Genomic DNA, 19684 nt, shown 5'->3' on the forward strand with positions numbered 1-19684 from the left:
CTTCTGCATCTTGCAGTGGTCAATGCCTGGAATGACAACTCTGTGCTTAGGTCTCCAAAACAAAATACTTTGATTTTTCGTTCAAATAGCACTATAAAATGTTCCCCAAAGTGGTAGATTTTATTACGAATCAAGACAGAGGAACTCAAAAAAGTTTTTGATGGGGGGGGGGGAATATCAAAACAATGAACACTAATACCTGTTGCAGACAAGGTTACATCTAACACTGTCAAAATAACTAATACAAAATACTTACCATGTATATACTGATCCAGATTTGGTAAGAGCCACAGAAAATTGTGATCCACATTCTACTTTAACCACTCCAAGGCCTGTGAGGGAATCAATCTAGGAAAACAATATCAAATGAAATCGAAGTTAATTAAGGAGGCTATAGTTTCATCGACTGCACTGTCTTAAGTAAAATATAATGTGCAAGTGTGTAAGCATCTATACGTATATTTATAAATTAAAATGTGTATGTAGATCATTTAGCAGAATTCTACTCCTTTCATCTTCCTACCATTTACTACTTAAACATTAAAAAGAAGCTCAGATTTGGCAAACTGTTGAAGATCATCGCTAATATGTTTTGCCTATAGTTACTCAGCAATCGCCCCTTAGTAGAAACGGTAAGGCTCTGTCTCCAAATACTCAACATTAATCATCCCTAGCTCGTATGACATGGATGTGATTTTGCCGACATAGGAAAAAATATTTAAACCTCCAGTACACTCTTCCTACTTATTCTGTGTAGGTCTTTATGCCACTTTACCATCAATCCTATGGGACTGACGATTGATGAAACATAAACAAGCTATTTTCATATTGTCATATTTTGTCATAATATGTCATTCCTATTTTCATATTCATCATGCAATAAAAAACTGTTATTTGGGACAGGCTAGTAGACTTTGTCCATTTGGAAACATGATAGGGACACCTGTATCCACGTAATAAAGTGTGATTCTGGACTAAGAATCTAAAATCCACTGTGCATACGTATACACAATGACACTCACAAACATTTCTCAAACACAAACAAGGTTCATCTTCATAACAAGTGCTGGAATTCAAATTAGATGGTTACATGGATTTCATTTGTAACATATGAAGAAATTCCAAGTCAACCATGCATTCACATGAAAGGTTTAATATAAAGTAAGATAACTTTTTAATCAATTGATATCCCTTTCTGGAATGAAGTTATGACTTCAGCAGTATTATGGAAATTTATTAACACAAGGAAATATGAAGACTTCTTGGCAAAATCTAATGTTTTGACAGGAACCAAAATTAAAATGAGAAATATTGCTGGAACCAGCAATGTTCTCCAAAGAAAAAACCTTCAAGTGCAACTTTAACAGTCAGGACAAAATTTAAAGACTCGTCATTGTAGCCTACAAAGTTCGTTCTTAACAACAATCAGAAGAACCCTGATGTCCCAGGATGGGTGGAAGTTTGCACATATTGGCAAATCTGTCTTCAGAGTTCTCCATCAACCTCATGGTTTCTCAAACAATGAAAAAATTACATTCAAATACCTTCATTGGTACTTTACAGCCATCACTGCCACCTCTCCCAAGTTTTCCATAATCTCCATCACCCCAGGACCAGACTGTATCATCATCAGTCAGGCACAATGTCTGTGCATCTCCGCTGCCACAGGCTATGTCAATCACACGGTAGCCCTGGAGAGCTTCCACCTGTAAAGAAATCACCCTTTTTTGCTCACAATAAAAGATGCAGTCATTTAGTTTCAGAAAAGATGACAAACCCAACTTGGAGAAGTGCTTCACTGGAACTACAAGTCAGAAACACCACCTGAACAAGCAAATAAAGGCAACTCAAAGGGCTTTGTTCTTTCAAACCAGCAAAATGAAAACTAACTATGTATTTTAAATACTGGATTATTCTTTTTAATTGGTGAACTGGTTAAATTTTTTTGACCTAAAAAGTCAGGGAAAACAATTCATAAAAAACATGTAAGGTTATCAAACACTATGCTCTGTTGAAGTAATCTCAGGCTCTCTGGGTGAGTATTGTATACAGTAAGAAAAAAGAAGTCTTATTTTCAAATACTCTTTCACTAGTTTACAATTTTCTAGCACTTGCATCATAATCTGAATTCCATCAACATCTTTTGAAATGCTGCCATCTAGTGATGAAGCATGGGATTTGGATTCACAAAGTGAAAGGATGGTGACCCACTTGTATCGCATCCTCCCCATCCTCACCCCTACCTGAAATAGATTACAGCTAGCACAATCCATCATCCAAAGCAGCACGGAACTTCACATACTTCAACTCATCTACAGATTATCTATTTTCATACTAACCAAGAACATGGAGGGGGGAAAGATGTATAAAGATGTATAGGAAAAGTGGGTAGACCTTGTTTTTTGGGGGGCAGGGGAACGAGAACATCTGGATACAGGTGATAAGGTCCCAAAAAAAATCAAGCACTGAAAAAAGTTAATGCTTGCGTGAACAGAAATATATGCACAGAGCTATGAATAAAAATAAAAAACTAACACTCAGTTCAATTCAACTAATGTAATCTTATCCTTTGCTGTATTTTCAGCAAGAAAACACAGGTAGCGAAGTGAACTCTCATTTCAAAGGCATGGCAGTTTTCTTAATATCACTACTCTAACTTAAAGTTCTTACAGTCTAGTTCACAGGAGTACGACGGTCTGAATTACAATTCATCAGCTAATCAGTATTCTCATTCTTCCTACATTCCATACTGTCCAAGTCCTCAGATTTACCACTTAAGAATCAAATGGAAACAGCTATCTTCTTCATCAATAATTGCTAAACTCAAATTTCTTTAGCAAATAGCAATTAAATACTTCGTAATTACTTCGGTTAAATTCTTATTAACTTAGTATATACTTCAGTAACATCTCAGTATTCAATCATGAGAATTAAGAGTATAATTGTTATCTCAGGAAAAAAAGCAGTTTGCAAGTGACTAAGTGGCTATCACTGTAATCACTCGTATATTTTCCAGGAAGTAAACAATGAGGGGACCCAGTAGACAAGGAGCTCACTTGTTACTTTCAGTGCAAACTACTCCTGTGAAGGGGTGGAATTTACTTACTGGGGGGTGGGGTGTTTGATTTGGGGTTTTCTTTAAGTCTTCTCTAAAACAAGTTCCTTATAAGCTGTTTAGTGACCTCCACTTTCATTTTATTCTTCCAATCCATTCCTGTTTTCTAAAGCAACTGTTCATTTCTTACAAATACATGCCACCATTTTGCCCTTTCATTCTTTATACGCAGAAACGCAAAAAGTTACGAATCAGAAGGTAAGAACTGGACTAAGACGGTATAGAACTCCAAAGGTTTCTTACCAGTTTAGGTTTTAGTTGGTCCTCACTATCTCCATGCCCAAGGCGTCCATATCTTCCCTTTCCCCATGTAAAAAGGTCTCCTGCAGCTGTAATACATGCACTGTGTGCTCCCCCAGCAGCAATGTCAACCACTTCTATACCTCTCAGAGATTCAATTACACGAGGACGATCACAAGGGCTGAAATGAAAATATTTGTCTTGAAAAAACTTTTAGAATAGACCATTCACATTCACCAACGTATGGAGAGAGGTTTTTAAAATGAGTATGAGGACACCTAAAATAACTGAGTATTTGCTTTTGCTCCAGTTTAATATCCTAAAGATTTATGTTTAGTTAGTCATTCAGAAATATTTTCAGAGGCCTATAAAAGCTAGAAGTATTTTACCATATATTATACTACAGCATTACAGGTAAGCTGAAACTACAAAACCACTTCCATTAAAATCTAGTCAAAGCTAAGCATTTACCCTGGAAAATCAGTCCAATTTAAGATACATTATCAAAATTTCTAGCATAAAAGCTACTGTTGCCCCCCACGGACTTCAGCATCCTTATTCTATTTGGGTCAGAACATTGTTTTCTTTAACACAACAGAACTTCTCCTTTAACGTAGGTAACAACACGCATGGAGATCAGAAGCAGAATGGCAGTTTTGCTCTCTGAAGTGCCTTGAAGTTCCACATACCTACAAGACAGATCCCAAAGGAAAGCCACTAGACTTTAGATATTGTGTTCTAACATACCTGTGGATGCTAATTACAGAAATCAGTGTAACTGTTTATCTGAAAAATATTTTGTGGTTCTCCAATTTAAAAATGCACATTTCCACATCACTACTTAACCCTGACTTCTACACATAGGCAGTACTCATACAACACTTCAAATACACAGCAACTATAATAAGTATCCATTTGTCCTGGTTTCGGCTAGGACAGAGTTAATTTTCTTCCTAGTAGCTGGTATAGTGCTGTGTTTTGGATTTAGTAGGAAAATAATGTTGATAACACACCGATGTTTTTAGTTGTTGCTAAGTAGTGTTTATACTAAGTCAAGGATTTTTCAGCTTCTCGTGCCCAGCCAGCAAGAAGGCTGGAGGGGCACAAGAAGCTGGGAGGGGACACCATCAGGACAGCTGACCCAAACTGGCCAAAGAGCTATTCCATACCATATGACATCATGCCCAGTATATAAACTGGGGGGAGTTAACTGGGAGGGGGGATCGCGGCTCGGGAACTAACTGGGCATCGGTCAACGAGTGGTGAGCAATTGCATTGTGCACCACTTACTTTGTATAGTTTAATTCTTTTAGTATTGCTATTGTCATATTATTATTATTATCATTATCATTGTTTTTCATTCCTTTCTGTCCTATTAAACTGTCTTTATCTCAACTCACGAGTTTTTTTTTCCTGATTCTCTCCCCCATCCCAGGGGTGGGGGGGCAGTGAGCAAGCGGCTGCGTGGTGCTTAGCTGCCGGCTGGGGTTAAACCACAACACCATTAATAGTTTTTAAAAACAACATTTCAGTGTTACTTACCTTCGGTTTCCATGACCAAGTTTACCATCTTCTGCCTCACCCCAAGAATAAACTTCTCCCTCAGAAGACAATGCCAAGCAGTGCTTTCCTCCTGAGTTCACTGCAACTTTCTTTATAAACACATGTTGAATGGATTCCAGTAAAGTTGGAGCAGAAACTGACTCTGTTCCTCCTATTCCAAGCCTACCACCTGCTCCATATCCAGTGGCATACAGCTTTAAAGTGAAGAATAAAATTTAATTTTGTTTGCCTCTTGAAGAACATTCACTAGAGCTAGAGAGAAGAATTCTTAATGAATGTATACTAGAATACAGTTAAAGGAAAGCCTGAAAAAACAGTTTCTTACATGCCTCTATACACTCTTCTGGAAAATAAGAAATATTTTGAAATATTTCAGAAAAAAATTGTGAAAATATGGCTACATTCAAGTCAATATGAACTGTCACTGACTTAATGGATTTCATTTTAAATCCTAAGGCTGATTTTGTAAAACTGTCAAGAAACCATAGCTTTGTGTGGTAACATTACAAAATCATCTATCACCTGGAGGTCTCTTTCAAGCAGCACTATTCTAGCTTTCTTTCTTCTGTGAAATATACACACCTAAACACAGTTACTTCTTCCCCTTCCATCCCATAAACACAGTTTTAAGTACTGCTTTTCACTCTCTTTTTGTCTATATGAAAGTAATTTCTCTCAACAGAATGATGTCAAGCAATGTCATTAATCTGTCCCTTACCCTTCTGTGAATCATTAACAAGGATGATACTGACTACTGAGGAATCATTACAGTACCTCACTAGATGAATGTAACTGTTACAAAAAGCTCTAGCTAAAATTCTCGATCATATCCTTAACACAAAGCTGCCATCTGTATCGAAATAAAGACTTTTTCAAATTCGTGAACTTATTTTTTTCTCCTATACCTTACACTAAACCTCTGCATGGTGCTCCTTTTCACTAAGGATTTAAGCATCTGCAAATTAGATCCTGCAATATCTAACTTAGAGGCATTTAGCCAACTGTGAACAATCTCATATTCCAATTACACCTCTCCCCTGTCAGACAGACACAATCACCATCCCATTTTATCGTCTGTCCTGTTTTATGGGACTCTGTGAGCACATTACTTGTCTTCCAAAATCTGATCACAGTTTTGAATTGAGAACTAAACTACATGTCTTCTTTCCTGCATTTAATGCTATAGTACACTGAATTCCTAGACCGCACTGGCGGAGTTGGTGTAGTTCAGTTTCTTTAAAAAAATAAAACAAAACTACTACTACTATTACTAGTAATAATAATAATGACAATAATAATAAAAAAATCTGTGCTATGCATGTTATTTTTTATTTAGCCAAACCCATTCTGACTGAGGATGCAATATTTCAAGGGAGTCTAACAAACAATTATTTGTTGTATCCTTACTTTCCCATCAGCAGTCACTGCAAACAGAGTCTGTTCACCACCAATTAACTGCACTGGTCTAAGGGTAGCAAGAGCTTCACATGGAGTCGGGACTTTGACTTTTGCCCCTTCAATCCCACCAAGCTGTCCTCTGTGATTATGACCCCAACCATAAATAGTTCCACTGCCTCCAGCTGAAAGCGTCCAATCATCAGGTCGTCTGCAGAAAATGAAAACCAAACAAAATTTTAGAAGAGTTTTTAAAAAAAGTCATAAAAAAATGCAGTTTATCATTGTACAACAACGAAGCATCACAAGATCAAACCAATGACAGTTGAAAGAAATAACCTATTCATCCACTGGACAAGCTGCTCATCCTGTTCTCTCTTAAAGACATCATGGCACTCATGAAGAACATCCATATTTTCATTATCTGCCATTAATTCTCGGATTTTCTTTGCCACCTGTAAAATATTTTGGATTAAACAACATTATTCAAACTATCAGTTACTCCTAACACAGTTGGCATAAAATACTTCAGACTCAGTATATCTTTTTAAATGAAACACTTTCATATGTTCCATGAACCGTTTAAAATATTCCTGCAATACCTCATCAAGGAAAAGGCGAGGTAACGGTGTCCTTTTATCAAGAGCCACAGCAACCCTGGATGCCATACAGTATCTCCTGAACCAGGCCCATTTGTGCGTCTCTGCACAGCAAGGGAGAGTGTCCAACTCCAGATCACAAGCAAGAGCCACAAGCACCTGCAGACAATCAAAAAATATTTTAGAGATGGATCAAAAATGTGTAATAAAAAGTAATATGCATTTGATGTAGCTGAACAGCTCATACACCAGTAGGGCCTGAACACAGTCTCAAAGACATGTAAAGTGCAAGGGACATTAAGAGCCATCTTCATTACCCTCATTGATGGGGCAGCATCAAGTGTACCCACACTAACTCACATGGCTATGTATCTAATTTCCTCTTCCAATCCAGAAATTTTCACAACCCCCCGTGAAAAACACTCCTAGATTAATTAACTTTTCTACATCAAATACCATGTGCTGAACTTTTTACCTTCCATTTCTAAATTAAGTCTCCTTCCTACAATTAAATCAATTTTCAATTGATTTTCAATTTGATTCAATTTCAAATCAATGTTACTGATGAAGATTGTGAACAATGGATTACTTCTTCCCTGTATAAACTTTTACATATTTTAAGAATTTTATTTTCCTTAAGATAGATAAGTCCTCTTAGTTTAACTTTTACTACATGGGAGGCTTTTTCAGCCTTTTATTCTTGTTGCTCTTCTCTAGACTTCCTCAGCTTGTTTATTTTTACTTCGAAGTACAGGGTCCAAAACTGAATAGCCTTCCTTTTAAGACATTCTAATTTGTTCCAACTAGACGTAAAGAAAACCTTCAGAGTATTTCAATAAATAAATAAAAACATACAACACTCCTATTAGGACAACTCAGAAATCACTTATCAAAAAGTGTAGTTTACTGTACTTCCAAGATGTTTTTCTGACCTATCTACCTCTGCCTAGCTAGGAATTCCTTATTCTTTATTTGTATATTTGATTATCCTTTTAGAAGAGTATTCTGATTTTGTCAGAAAATATTTCTGATATGGGACTAGGTGAGCTTACCACGTATCTCACAAAAAATCCAGAACTATACTAATGAATTCTTTACTGATTGTACCCCATTACCTTAAAGAAAGGGCTGTGGAGCAATTGTTTGCCGCCTCTCACAATGGGGTCTTCATAGTCAAACTGTCGCTGCAAAGCTTCTGGAAGACCTTTAACCAAAGCAGCTAAAGCACTCCCTGTGAAACTCTAGAGAAACCACAGAACTAGAAAGTTAGTCTTACTGCATGTATTACAAAAAGTACATTATTTAGATGACCATGACAAAACATTAATAACTTCCCAAACTACAGTTAGCTATGTGAAGTATCATTTCCATCCATTTCCTAATATGAAAGTATTTCTATCACTTTTTGGCAATTCCAAAACCACATCTATACAGTATTGGAATTAGCCATTTTTTTCTAAAATGGAGTACCTTTACAGACTTGCAGACCTGCGCAAGAAGGCTATTCATTTGCTCATTTCCTATTTTGCCATTAACAACAAAAACGTTGTACATCAGGGCTTGTATTTTAATGCTTCACATACATCTTAATGTGAAAAACGTGAAGAGGAGAGCATCACTGCCTTCTTACCAAAGCTCGTGTTTCTCCATCATTATCCCCTAGAATCCGGTTGATGTTAATAGACTGGCCAAACTCTGTTGTGAGCAGTTTCCGTAGTCTCTGCAAGGCCCACATTCTGTGGCCAGCAGCTAAGGAAATGTAAGCACACAAAGAATGTAATTACTTAAAACAATCATTTTAACTTCAAACAAATAGACTTAATTTTAAGGCTAGACCTACCTAAGGCACTCAGTTGAGCGCAAGCTGCAAGAGAAGCTGCCAAGCGAGGAACTATACTCCTGTTGGAAGCAAAATTTAAGCGAAAATCCAACAAACACGTAACCAAATCCATTGAGGGACATGAAAGAATGCAACGATCTGAGAGAAGGTCTTTAGGGCCTGCAAGGAACAAAAAGCAAAAACAACAACAAAAAAAAAAGGTGGGGAAGATTTGTCCTCAGACTGAAATAAGAACAGAACATAGGCAGGATTTAGCTGACCAAACACAGCAGTCTAGAGTGCCAGTCCTCATCTGAGTTGGTCCATTCCTCCTCCCTTTGAAGGGATTGGAAGAAAGAGGCACTTTCATGACATAATTCACCTAATTCCAAAACAGATGCATTTAAAAAAAAAAAAAAAAATCAGACAAATTGTGCCTCAAAAGTATCCTCTCTTCACTGATTACAAAATATTTTTATCTCTTCCCTATGTACAAGTGCACCTCTCAGCACTTTGTTGAAAATGTTTCCTAAGTATGAATGAAAACATTTTCTTAGTATGAATGTAAATGAACTATTGAACTTTGGCATGTAAATATCATGCAATAAATGCAATCGTAAAAAACAGACAAGTAAATCTACTCTCTTCCCCTTCTGTGAATGTCATATATGACACCTTACCTGCAGCTGGCATGATAGGGTAAACAGTGAATCGCCATCCCCATCCATTCACAGAGCCATCACTGATGAACTTCCACTTTAGTTCATCCCCTGGAATTCGCAATTCACTAGACCAATCTGACCACTCACGACCTGTTACAGTAGGTAATACGAACATACTCATCTATGCTGTCTGAGCCAACATGCAAGCCACTCACCAATAGCAACTTCCCTCCATGGTTATATATTATAAACATCACATAAACACATTCAAGGAAAAAAGCTATGTAAAGCAGATGAACATAAAGACGTTACATTAATGAAACTTAAGTCTTAAGCAGTTCAATTAGCATGGCTAACAGATACCCTCAGTATTTTTAATACCACATTCAAAAGACAATTATGTGATCTTACTAAAATCCATTGTCCTATTTTCAAATTATCATTTCATATTACAAAAATATGTAACAACATATACATTAAATAAAGCTTTACAGTTTTTTCCAACAAGTAATCCAATCAGAAATATCTCAATAATGAAACACATGTGCATCTGAAACAGTCTGGGGAAAAACAGGTCAACAGTAAAAGCCTACATCATGACTGCTCAGAAATGTTAAGCAAAGGCAGTAACTACCGAGACCCTTGCACATGATGTAATGTACAGGTAGGTTCAATGTAAAATTTGATGAGATTAAAAATATTCCTCTAAAATCTACTGCAAATTAATAGTGCTTAAAAATGAAATCAGAAATAACAGGATAAAAGATGCAAAGATTTCATGTAGTGTCACGTACATAGGCCAGAGCAGAAAACAGAAAGAGAGAGCCTAGCTATTATTTTGTGCATTTGACAGCAGAAGAGCATTTGTCTTGACTGTATGAAAGCTCAAATTTCTGTAAGTATTACTTGAAAAAGAAAAAAAGCTAAAAAAGAAGTATCCTTTTCCAATTGTATTCCAATTTGTTAAAATATACTTTGATTATAGAGAAATTCACACTTGTTGGCAGGGGTGCTAAACACTGACTTTTTACACTCTAACTGCTCTTAGGAAAAGCATGACAACATGCTCTTCTGAGAGACTTTCTATATTCAAAGATGCAAGATCACTCTTACATGTCTGCGTCTAGATTCTTCATCTTTTTTAGTTTAAAACAGAATATCAATTTACATAGTTTTTCCTCTTTTTTTATTGTCATATCCCTCACAGTAAGTCAGTCACAGACAGTGGTACATTTCATTCAGCATTTAACAGTAAATCACACAAGACATTTTTGAAAAGCACTAGTTCGAATAACCTGATCGGACGGAAACAATTCTGTTGACACCATCCATTATGGTGAGTGGATCATGACGCCGCTCTGTAGAACACTGGCGATCAAATTCTACCCTCAGTCCCTCAGCACCTAAATAGCAACAAAGAGTTTACGCATTTCTACAGAGCAATCAATACCACGAACAAATGCAGTATTTTAGAAATCCACATGAAATCAGAGTTGTTTGGAAGCCGTAGCGCTCATTAATAAAAACAACTTCCTTTGGTTTAATGACATTATTTGTCTGTAATTTCTTCTCTTTGAAAGGCTTACATAATAGCAAGCTCATATGAGCAGGGGCTAGCAGACAGAAGACTATATTCAGAACATTCCAAACTAAAGTTGCAACAGACAAAAAATGTCTATTTACAGTTAAGGCAAATAGCTCTTTGTTGCCTGTACCTTTTGATAAGTACTAGGTAACATACTGAAGGAAGCACTAATTGAAAAGAGAGCATTCAAAAAAAAAAAAAAAGTATTTCCCTAATGCTCAAGACTAGAAGATAGGTGTCCAATTACTGACCCTGAAAAAGACTCAGTCCTTCTCAGCTTCGTAACTGAACAGAAAACAGCAATGATATACAGCTGCAGTCACAGCCAGTGAACTCAAAAATGCGTATTTCACAGGATCGGAATGTTCATGCACTATGTAAGTGTTTTAAGAAATACTTTATTATAGCGACAGGATACATAACATAGCTTTAAAAGTTCAATACGCATTTTTGCAAGCTAAGGGAAAATTTTATGCATGCAGGCTTGAAATTAACTGAATTTTAGTAACATAACTCTAAGAATTCTATACCTGGTATTTTAACTGTGCCACTAGAAGATGTATCATCAGTATATGGATGGCTGCTTTCTACCACAACTGGTTGCGAAGAGAGGCGACCACTTTGTGAATCAGTTGCTACATCTTCTAGTTCAGTAACACACAGCTCCAACAACATATCAGCAACCTAAGAAAAGAAAAATATACACTTTACAAAAAGTAAGTTTCATCAGTCCAAGAAATCTAAGCCAACTACCATTCTTCCCAAATTTAAAATACATAAATCAATCAATCACTTGTTTTCTGAATTCTGATTCATAAACCATCATATTCATTCAAAAATACTCTTTTGGGGGTTGGTAAAGGTAGAAAAACTCCTAAAACTAAAAGCCAAACAACATAAGTTTCCAGTAAGTAAACGACAACACAAATAATTGTTTTCCCTTACAGAAAAAGCAAACTGTAGAATCTAAACTGTAAAGCATAGGCCAAGAGATTAATGAAAGGTCTAAATATTTAACCAGTATGTAATATTGCAAAACACTGTTTAGACAGAAAATTCTGATAGTACTCATTTTTAAAGAGCAGTTTCAAATAAAAATTCTGACTCTTGAGGTTAAAAAAAAAAACCCAAACAAAACAAAACCACAACAAAAAAACCCAAAACAAAACAGAAAAAAAAAACCCAAACAAACAAAAAAAACCAAAAACAAAATCAAACCACAAAACCCACCCACAAAAACAAAGTTGTTCAGCTACTCACTATTAATACTAGAAGCAAAAAAACAGAATTAATGTATAAGTGCATATATAGCATGCATCTAATTGGGGTGGGAAGGGGACAACTACATCTCAAACCAAGAACATGGGTATATATAGCTGATCATTGAAAATTTAGGGGGGGAAAAAACAGGGGGGAAAAAAAAAGTAACAGTTTGAGAAATAGCACTCAATTGCCTCTACATGAATAGCATCAGTGAGGCTCTCCCACAATCCTAGTTTACTTGGACAGAGACACCGTAAAATTTCATTGTTTAAAACTGAAGCTGTTCTGTGACTTATACGATTAATAAATAAATAAAATTTCTCTCAATTCAATGCACACTCCTTAGCAAAGTTATTATTCATCTTTTTGGTTAGTGATGTGAAGTTTAACAAAAGAATACAAAAATTAGCTTTGCATAATCACTTCTGATGTTTCAAACCAGTCTTTAAGCAGTGCAAAGCCATAAATTAACTACATCATATGAGCATCTTAGAAGAAATGCATTGTTACTCATTAGAAAAAAATATCTGAAGGGTAAAGCTACAAGAAACATTAAGCAACTTTCAGTTCATGACTGTAAGCAGATATTCTATAAATAATTTATGATTTGTAACATTCTTTCATATAGCTGCTGGTATCCAATATTACAGCATTTATTAATTCTGTTTGTCAGTTGTCCCAAAAAAACCCCACACCCATGGATACTTTGTAAATAGTTAGAAAATTCAATGCATCAAATGTAAATCTTAAAAATTAATATGAATTACTATATCGTTAACAATCTATTAACAGCATTTTTAGCTAGCAATAATGACTGCATCAATTTGAGAAATAAACTCAGATGCAAAACAAAACCAACATGGCAGTTTTTAAACTAACATTCCACCGATCCAGGAAATAGGGCTTGGTTAATTCAGCCTCATTCCAATAACCACAGCCACTTTTCCAATACATAGATACAGTTCATTAAGCTTCTATTTTAATGTCTAATTGCAGCATGACAAATCGAGGAAATAGTCTTTTACTGACATTTGTAGCACACACATATATTCATGTAGTATTTCCATTAAAATCATTAAGGTTCACATGCATTGAAGTTCAACTCAAATTCTCACGTTTAAGTTTCTCAGTATGCTGAACTGCACTTCAAATACAAGAAAATATTCTAGTAAGCTACTAATAAAAAGGACATAGTTAAAATGCAACAGAATCAAAACCCGACCTGTGGGTAAGCTGTGCCCATACCAGACAGCACAGCCGAAAGAACATCTCTTCCCTTTTCACCTGCTCGGTTGGACACAGCAAGCTTTAGCAGGTCAACCATGACTCGCGTGTCATCTGGTACTAAGAGACTAGTAAACTCATCCAAGTACTGCGGTTCTGGGCCAGATACTTTACTTTGACTTTCTACGTCCTACAAAACAAATTGCAGAAATATTTAGACAATGAAGATGAAAGAAGTATTTCACTGAATCCGAACAAGTTAACTTGTCTGAAGAAGTTCAAAGGTAGTTTAAAACACAATTCGTAAATCTGGGATTATATGGCCCCAAAATTAACCTACTGTTAAACCCATTTCTCAGGTGAAAAAGCTTTCCTAAGACTAAACTCCTTTAACTTTGGACAAAAAAAAAAAAAAAAAAAAAAAAAAATCCCTCTGTCTTTGGACAGATTTAAAAAATGCAGTCATCTATAGAATAACTTTAAAAGCACAAAAGAAGCAAAACTGCTTGATAAAAGCATGGTAAGGACTTAAGTTTTAAGGAAGGTATTGACAACATTACTTCTTTGGTTTTTGTCATGGTTTCTGCAATGATACTGGCAGCTCCAGGATCATCTGTGACTGGAATGAAAGGACGGGAAGAGGCGGCAGCAGCTGAGGGAGTTACAGCCGATGGTGTCACAGCATCTTCTGAAGAAACAACCTAGTCAAAACAAATAGTAACTAACAAAAGCTGCAACAAGATACTGTAAAACCTTTAAGAGTCTAATTATTTATTAGAAGAGCTTATGTTCAAAGACACCAGCAATTTAAAAACAGCCATAAATTCAAAACCAACAGATTCGCTCCCTGTATTTTTAGCTTCTATTTTATGTTCCTAGGAAGGCAAACCAGCCAACACCCCCCTCAATACCAGCTGCTACAAAAACATACAATAAAACATCTGTGCCTGCAGAAAAGTCTACAATGTAGAAGACGAGCCCTAACAATACATGTCAAATTAATAGTTTGTTAAAGGAAAAGATCTCTTCAGTAGCAAGCCTTTTCTTTTTTCTGCTTCTGTTAGCAGTTGGGAATCAACAGAGTAGAATTCCATTCAGGCCCACCTGTCTACAGTAGTTGATATAAGTTTACAATTACATTTCATTAAATAATGGTCAAATATTCCCTTAGTCTTGACTTTTTTTTTTTTTTTTTTTTTTTTTTTAAAGATCACTGCTGTAAAATTAATTTAGTATCTGGTCAAATGGTTAATATTTTCATGTTAACTCTAAAATACTACTAGAAATCATCACAACTGCATTTAAATGACACAGTGCATTCTGAAAGTTCAAAACTGTTCACACTAAAATTCTAGTTTTTCCAAATCTGACATACGCAGAGTACCCACTCCTGAAATTAGAGCATGAAAGAACTGTTTAACCTCTGCTATTATCAAACTAAACGAGACAATATTTTTCAGCTTTACTGTTAAACACTGATGGAAAAATTCATTTGACACTTTACCTCCCCTCTCCTGTCCTGCCATGGGTTTGGGCTCAGCCTCTCTTCTATATCTCCTACAAGCATGCATTCATCTCCATTTCCAGGGCTTCCTGTAGAAGTAGCATCTGACGGGGGGGCTGGAGATGAAGAGGGACATTCTACTGGTGCAATCATACTCGCAGGCATCAATGCTCCAACAACTGCATCCCTGAAATCATTTAGGACAGATTAACATAAACTTAATTATACTCCCTTGTTGACCTTAGAAAAAACGGTACGAGGTTGTCTTAATAAAATAAAAAAAGGTTTCCAAGCTCTGGAATTTAGAGAGTAGTTTATCTCCATTTTCCTTTAGGCCTGATGCTTAAATACTGTGTTTTAAGGCCACTATTTTATGTGAGTTCCTCTTCATAAGTTTTAGCACAAATACTCTGTTCTCTACCAACAATAAGGAGGCACTGTAAAGTTTTATTGTTCTTTCCACCCTGCCCCCCACTGCTTCCTCCATATCATCTACCATGATTTACTTACACTCCTTTTACATGATTTACTTGAGCATTCCTAAATAAATAATTTTTTCCCCAGACACTGGGAGCTTCTGTAAAGAAAACATAGCAGCATAAAGCTAACATCAACATCAAAAGAAAATTTAAATGAAGCTTAGGCCTATCCTGAGGAGTCCAAACGTGTGAAACAATTTATACCTGACTCAAGAGACCCTAACAGATGGTAAGGTATGTCATCTTTTGCTCTGCAAAAGACAAGAATGTTTGCGTGCCTACCTGGCATACATGATTTGTAATGCCATCAGTATATGAGATAACGCCTGCTGTTTGGCAACATTCCCATCAAGTGACAGGAGAATCTTAGCGAGGGAAGGGCGATTCGGCTTGGAACTGTTTGCCCCACTAATTTTGTTACTGGCAGCAGAAGAATCTGCATCTGAAGGAACACCTGGAGTGAGGGGAAAAAAGAGAAGGCAAGCGTTTTTTAATGGTGTAATACATAAGTGGAACTGATTTACCTAATTTCTTGTTAAGCCAGAAAGATGACTGTATGTCATGGTTTAACCCCAGCCGGCAGCTAAGCACCACGCAGCCGCTCGCTCACTGCCCCCCCACCCCTGGGATGGGGGAGAGAATCAGGAAAAAAAACCCTCATGAGTTGAGATAAAGACAGTTTAATAGGACAGAAAGGAAGGAAAAACAATGATAATGATAATAATAATATGACAATAGTAATACTAAAAGAATTAAACTATACAAAGTAAGTGGTGCACAGTGCAATTGCTCACCACTCATTGACCGATGCACAGTTAGTTCCCGAGCCGCGATTCCCCTCCCAGCCAGCTCCCCCAGTTTATATACTGGGCATGATGTCATATGGTATGGAATAGCTCTTTGGCCAGTTTGGGTCAGCTGTCCTGGCGGTGTCCCCTCCCAGCTTCTTGTGCCCCTCCAGCCTTCTTGCTGGCTGGGCACGAGAAGCTGAAAAATCCTTGACTTAGTATAAACACTACTTAGCAACAACTAAAAAACATCAGTGTGTTATCAACATTATTTTCCTACTAAATCCAAAACACAGCACTATACCAGCTACTAGGAAGAAAATTAACTCTGTCCTAGCCGAAACCAGGACACTGGAGAACTAACTCTACAGCAGATTCTTAAACTGCAGTGCCTACAGTTACAACATTAAAGTCAATACTCAGGCTTTGCAGCATGGGCTTTCATAAAATAGTGTTCCGCCTTGTTACTTACTCATGAAGATTAAGGTAACACAGCTATAAATATCTCGGTGATCAGCATCTAAAACAAGTTTTACTTACACAGAAATTTCACAAATAGCAAGAATACTTATTAGGTACTCTTAAAAATACTAATCAAATATTCTATATATGTAGTTCTTAATCTTTTTTAAATACATTGCCTTGTTCATAAAAAGGCTTAATTAGCAAAATGTTTAGTGCTTTTATATTCAACACAAAACATTGCCGTTTTGCCTCCCTAATTCTTAAGTCACCTACCTTAGAAACAAAAGGTAATAGTAGCATCAAGAATTATAGCAAGAAGTAACATGTAAGAAAACCAATATTACAGTAGCATCCATCTACCATTACCTCCATAAAGCTCTATCCCATATTAAAGATGAAGTCTTCGGGGTGTTTGATAAAGCATGTTGCATTTTAATTTCCTGAAGAACAATAAAAGTTCAAACTAATGCTACTTCTGAACAAGTCCTTTACAACTTCCACTTTCAGGAAGAGGTTTTATTGGGGTTTTTTTAGAGGTATGTTTTTTTGTTGTTGTTTTGTGGCGTTTTTTTAAAAGACAGTTTTCTCTTTGCACTCTTCTATCACCTATTAAACCACACACACAATTAACTCTCCAATGGCATTAAAAAAAAAAAAAACCCACCAAACCATAAGGCAGTAAATACCAACCAAGATAAGAAGCACCTAAAGGGTCCCTCGCTGTCTGGAAAAGTACCGGTTCATGAACAGATGGTGTAGCTACATCCACTGTTGTCCATGCTACACTGTGGGAAGACCCACAAGCAACCCGAGTGATTTTCTGGCCTTCCAAGCCCTGGACAAGAGTAGGCTTTCTATTCACTGTAGTAGTTCCATTGCCTTGTTGCCCATGGTCATTGTCACCCCAAGCGTAAACCTGCCAGTAAACATTTCCACATATTATTTTGCTTCGCTGGTTGCCTCATTTAATTGTTTTCTTAAAAATTCCTACAAAGGAATCTTAGTGATTTGTATTATTAATCTAGGACACTTAGAGAACCTATTGCCATGACTTTTCCCCCCCCCGTTAAATAATGCAGGCATTATCATACATGAAAAGGAAAAAAAAAAAAAAAAAAAAATCAAAGCAGCACTTTATCAGATGATTCATAAATTACTGCCGATTCATAAATCATCAGTTGATTCATAAATTATTCAATGTTCACAGTGAGCAGTAAGTTAGAAGAATTAGTTGCATAGTAATTACATTGGGGATCTGAATCAATACTATGATAATGATAATGCTGGATCACAGCAGAAAAATCTGTCCAGAATACTATGACTGCTTCTGCATTTCAAGAGTGAGAAGCAGGAAACTGATCATGAGATAATACACAAACTAGGAAATTACAAAAGCTACTACGACAACAAATTTAAACTCCAATAATAATATGAAAGCTAATATATTTTAAATTACAATCATGCTTATATTTATTCAGGACTTTAAAAAGCAAATAAATATAATTAGAAAATTTTATTCCATTTAATCAGCACCAATGCTATTACAGTCTTCTTCCTCAACAGTTTAGTTAATTCCTTTCTGGATCAATGAAAAAGGGGAAAGGGGGGTGATGCACAACGTACCTGTCCAGTGTCGGTAACTGCTAGACAATGGAGTGCGCCTACAGCCACGTGCACAATCTTTTTACCCCTCAGTCCTTCCACAACTTGTGGCTTTCGTACATGTACATCTGTGCCATGGCCTAACCTGAAGTAGTCGCCCTTACCCCTGCAACAGATAGTAAATGTAAAATTCAAAACAAATATACCGTTTACACATTCCTCTGTCAATGCAGCTTCCCAAATCAAAATACTTCATTTATCACTGGGATTAAACACAAGCACCAACTAGCAAATTCTTCAAATCTGAATTACAAAGGCCTAAAAATGAGGGTAACTGCAGTTCTATGACTCTGCAACTTTTCACCTCAGTATAGAACAGGCATCATTATGACTATTTTTTTGTACGTAGTGCAACTGTGATTACACTGAATTTCCTCTGTTGCAGAAACACTGCAATTATAAATACTTACAAAACTGATGTGTTTTGATAGACTTGGACAGATTTATACTACTGAGGATAAACCTAACAATAGCAGACCCTTTAATAAGTTCACTTACATGAAAAAATATACAGGAACTAACAAGTTTTCAGAACTGAGTTTTTTCACACTGTTGGAAGCCTCAATATAGGTTCTTAAGCCTCCATAATTTAAATTCTTCTAAAATTGTTATACACAAACTGCACTAAAAATGTACCATATGCAAAAGCAATGTAAACTCCTTAAAATGCCTCTAAGAATGTCAGTAAAGAAGAAAAAGCCCTTGAGATTTTTTCCACTGTGTTTTTAGTAAACATTCACTTGGTTCTGCTGCTCACCACCACCAACACCAATTTTTCTCATGAAAGGTCATGTTATGCTGGAGGTGAGTATGATCTATAGCACTGTTGCCTACCTAAAGTTGTAACACAGAAGTTGTGATTTTTCCCTCAAATCAGTACAAATTCAAGAAGAATAAAATTTTAGAAACAACTCAGCCATCCTAAAGTGCAGACATGCACAGCTGAAACAGACCCCAAAAATCTCCTTGTAGACCTGTAATGTCATGAAATAGCTGTAGATTTTATGACTAGACGTAACAGTGTTAAGACATACTGGGGGAAGGAAGGAATGAACAAGAATTTTGCAAAGAGTTCTTAAAGACTGCCAAATTCCCTTCTCTCTTACTGCTTTTGTCACTACAAAAGAAAGAATTTAAAAGAGAGGGGAAAGTGAGAGAGAAATACAGTTTCCAGTGGCCACTCTGAGAAACGACATCTCTGCTAAAAGCTTTTCTCCCTTTTAAGAATAGAAGTAACCTATAAAAACAGAAGTTTTGTGGATTTCTCTTCATATCATTCATCAATTACTGACAAATAATACAACAAAAATGACCATTTTAA

At 36.3% G+C, this 19684-nt stretch overlaps 1 protein-coding gene across 4 annotated transcripts in view; it reads right to left on the minus strand.

Annotated features, from left to right (window-relative positions):
* The window catches only part of HERC2 (HECT and RLD domain containing E3 ubiquitin protein ligase 2), a 116689-nt gene that overhangs the window by 18850 nt on the left and 78155 nt on the right, over positions 1 to 19684 (minus strand). For 3 of the 4 annotated variants that reach the window (XM_050907275.1, XM_050907284.1, XM_050907265.1), the window contains exons 64-82: positions 18325 to 18469; positions 17392 to 17617; positions 15731 to 15902; positions 14970 to 15156; positions 14026 to 14166; positions 13464 to 13655; positions 11509 to 11662; positions 10689 to 10796; positions 9412 to 9543; positions 8753 to 8911; positions 8543 to 8661; positions 8028 to 8153; positions 6916 to 7071; positions 6653 to 6768; positions 6326 to 6524; positions 4898 to 5112; positions 3359 to 3536; positions 1545 to 1706; positions 257 to 348 (exon numbers count right to left, since the gene is read on the minus strand). In XM_050907275.1, the coding sequence (XP_050763232.1) occupies positions 257 to 348; positions 1545 to 1706; positions 3359 to 3536; positions 4898 to 5112; positions 6326 to 6524; positions 6653 to 6768; positions 6916 to 7071; positions 8028 to 8153; positions 8543 to 8661; positions 8753 to 8911; positions 9412 to 9543; positions 10689 to 10796; positions 11509 to 11662; positions 13464 to 13655; positions 14026 to 14166; positions 14970 to 15156; positions 15731 to 15902; positions 17392 to 17617; positions 18325 to 18469 (2979 nt within the window). Of the gene's footprint in view, positions 1 to 256; positions 349 to 1544; positions 1707 to 3358; positions 3556 to 4897; positions 5113 to 6325; positions 6525 to 6652; positions 6769 to 6915; positions 7072 to 8027; positions 8154 to 8542; positions 8662 to 8752; positions 8912 to 9411; positions 9544 to 10688; positions 10797 to 11508; positions 11663 to 13463; positions 13656 to 14025; positions 14167 to 14969; positions 15157 to 15730; positions 15903 to 17391; positions 17618 to 18324; positions 18470 to 19684 lie in introns of those variants that run through there. The other variant, XM_050907291.1, reaches the window with a different exon arrangement.

The sequence above is a fragment of the Gymnogyps californianus genome, chromosome 1, assembly GCF_018139145.2.
Source record: "Gymnogyps californianus isolate 813 chromosome 1, ASM1813914v2, whole genome shotgun sequence".
NCBI lineage: Eukaryota > Metazoa > Chordata > Aves > Accipitriformes > Cathartidae > Gymnogyps > Gymnogyps californianus.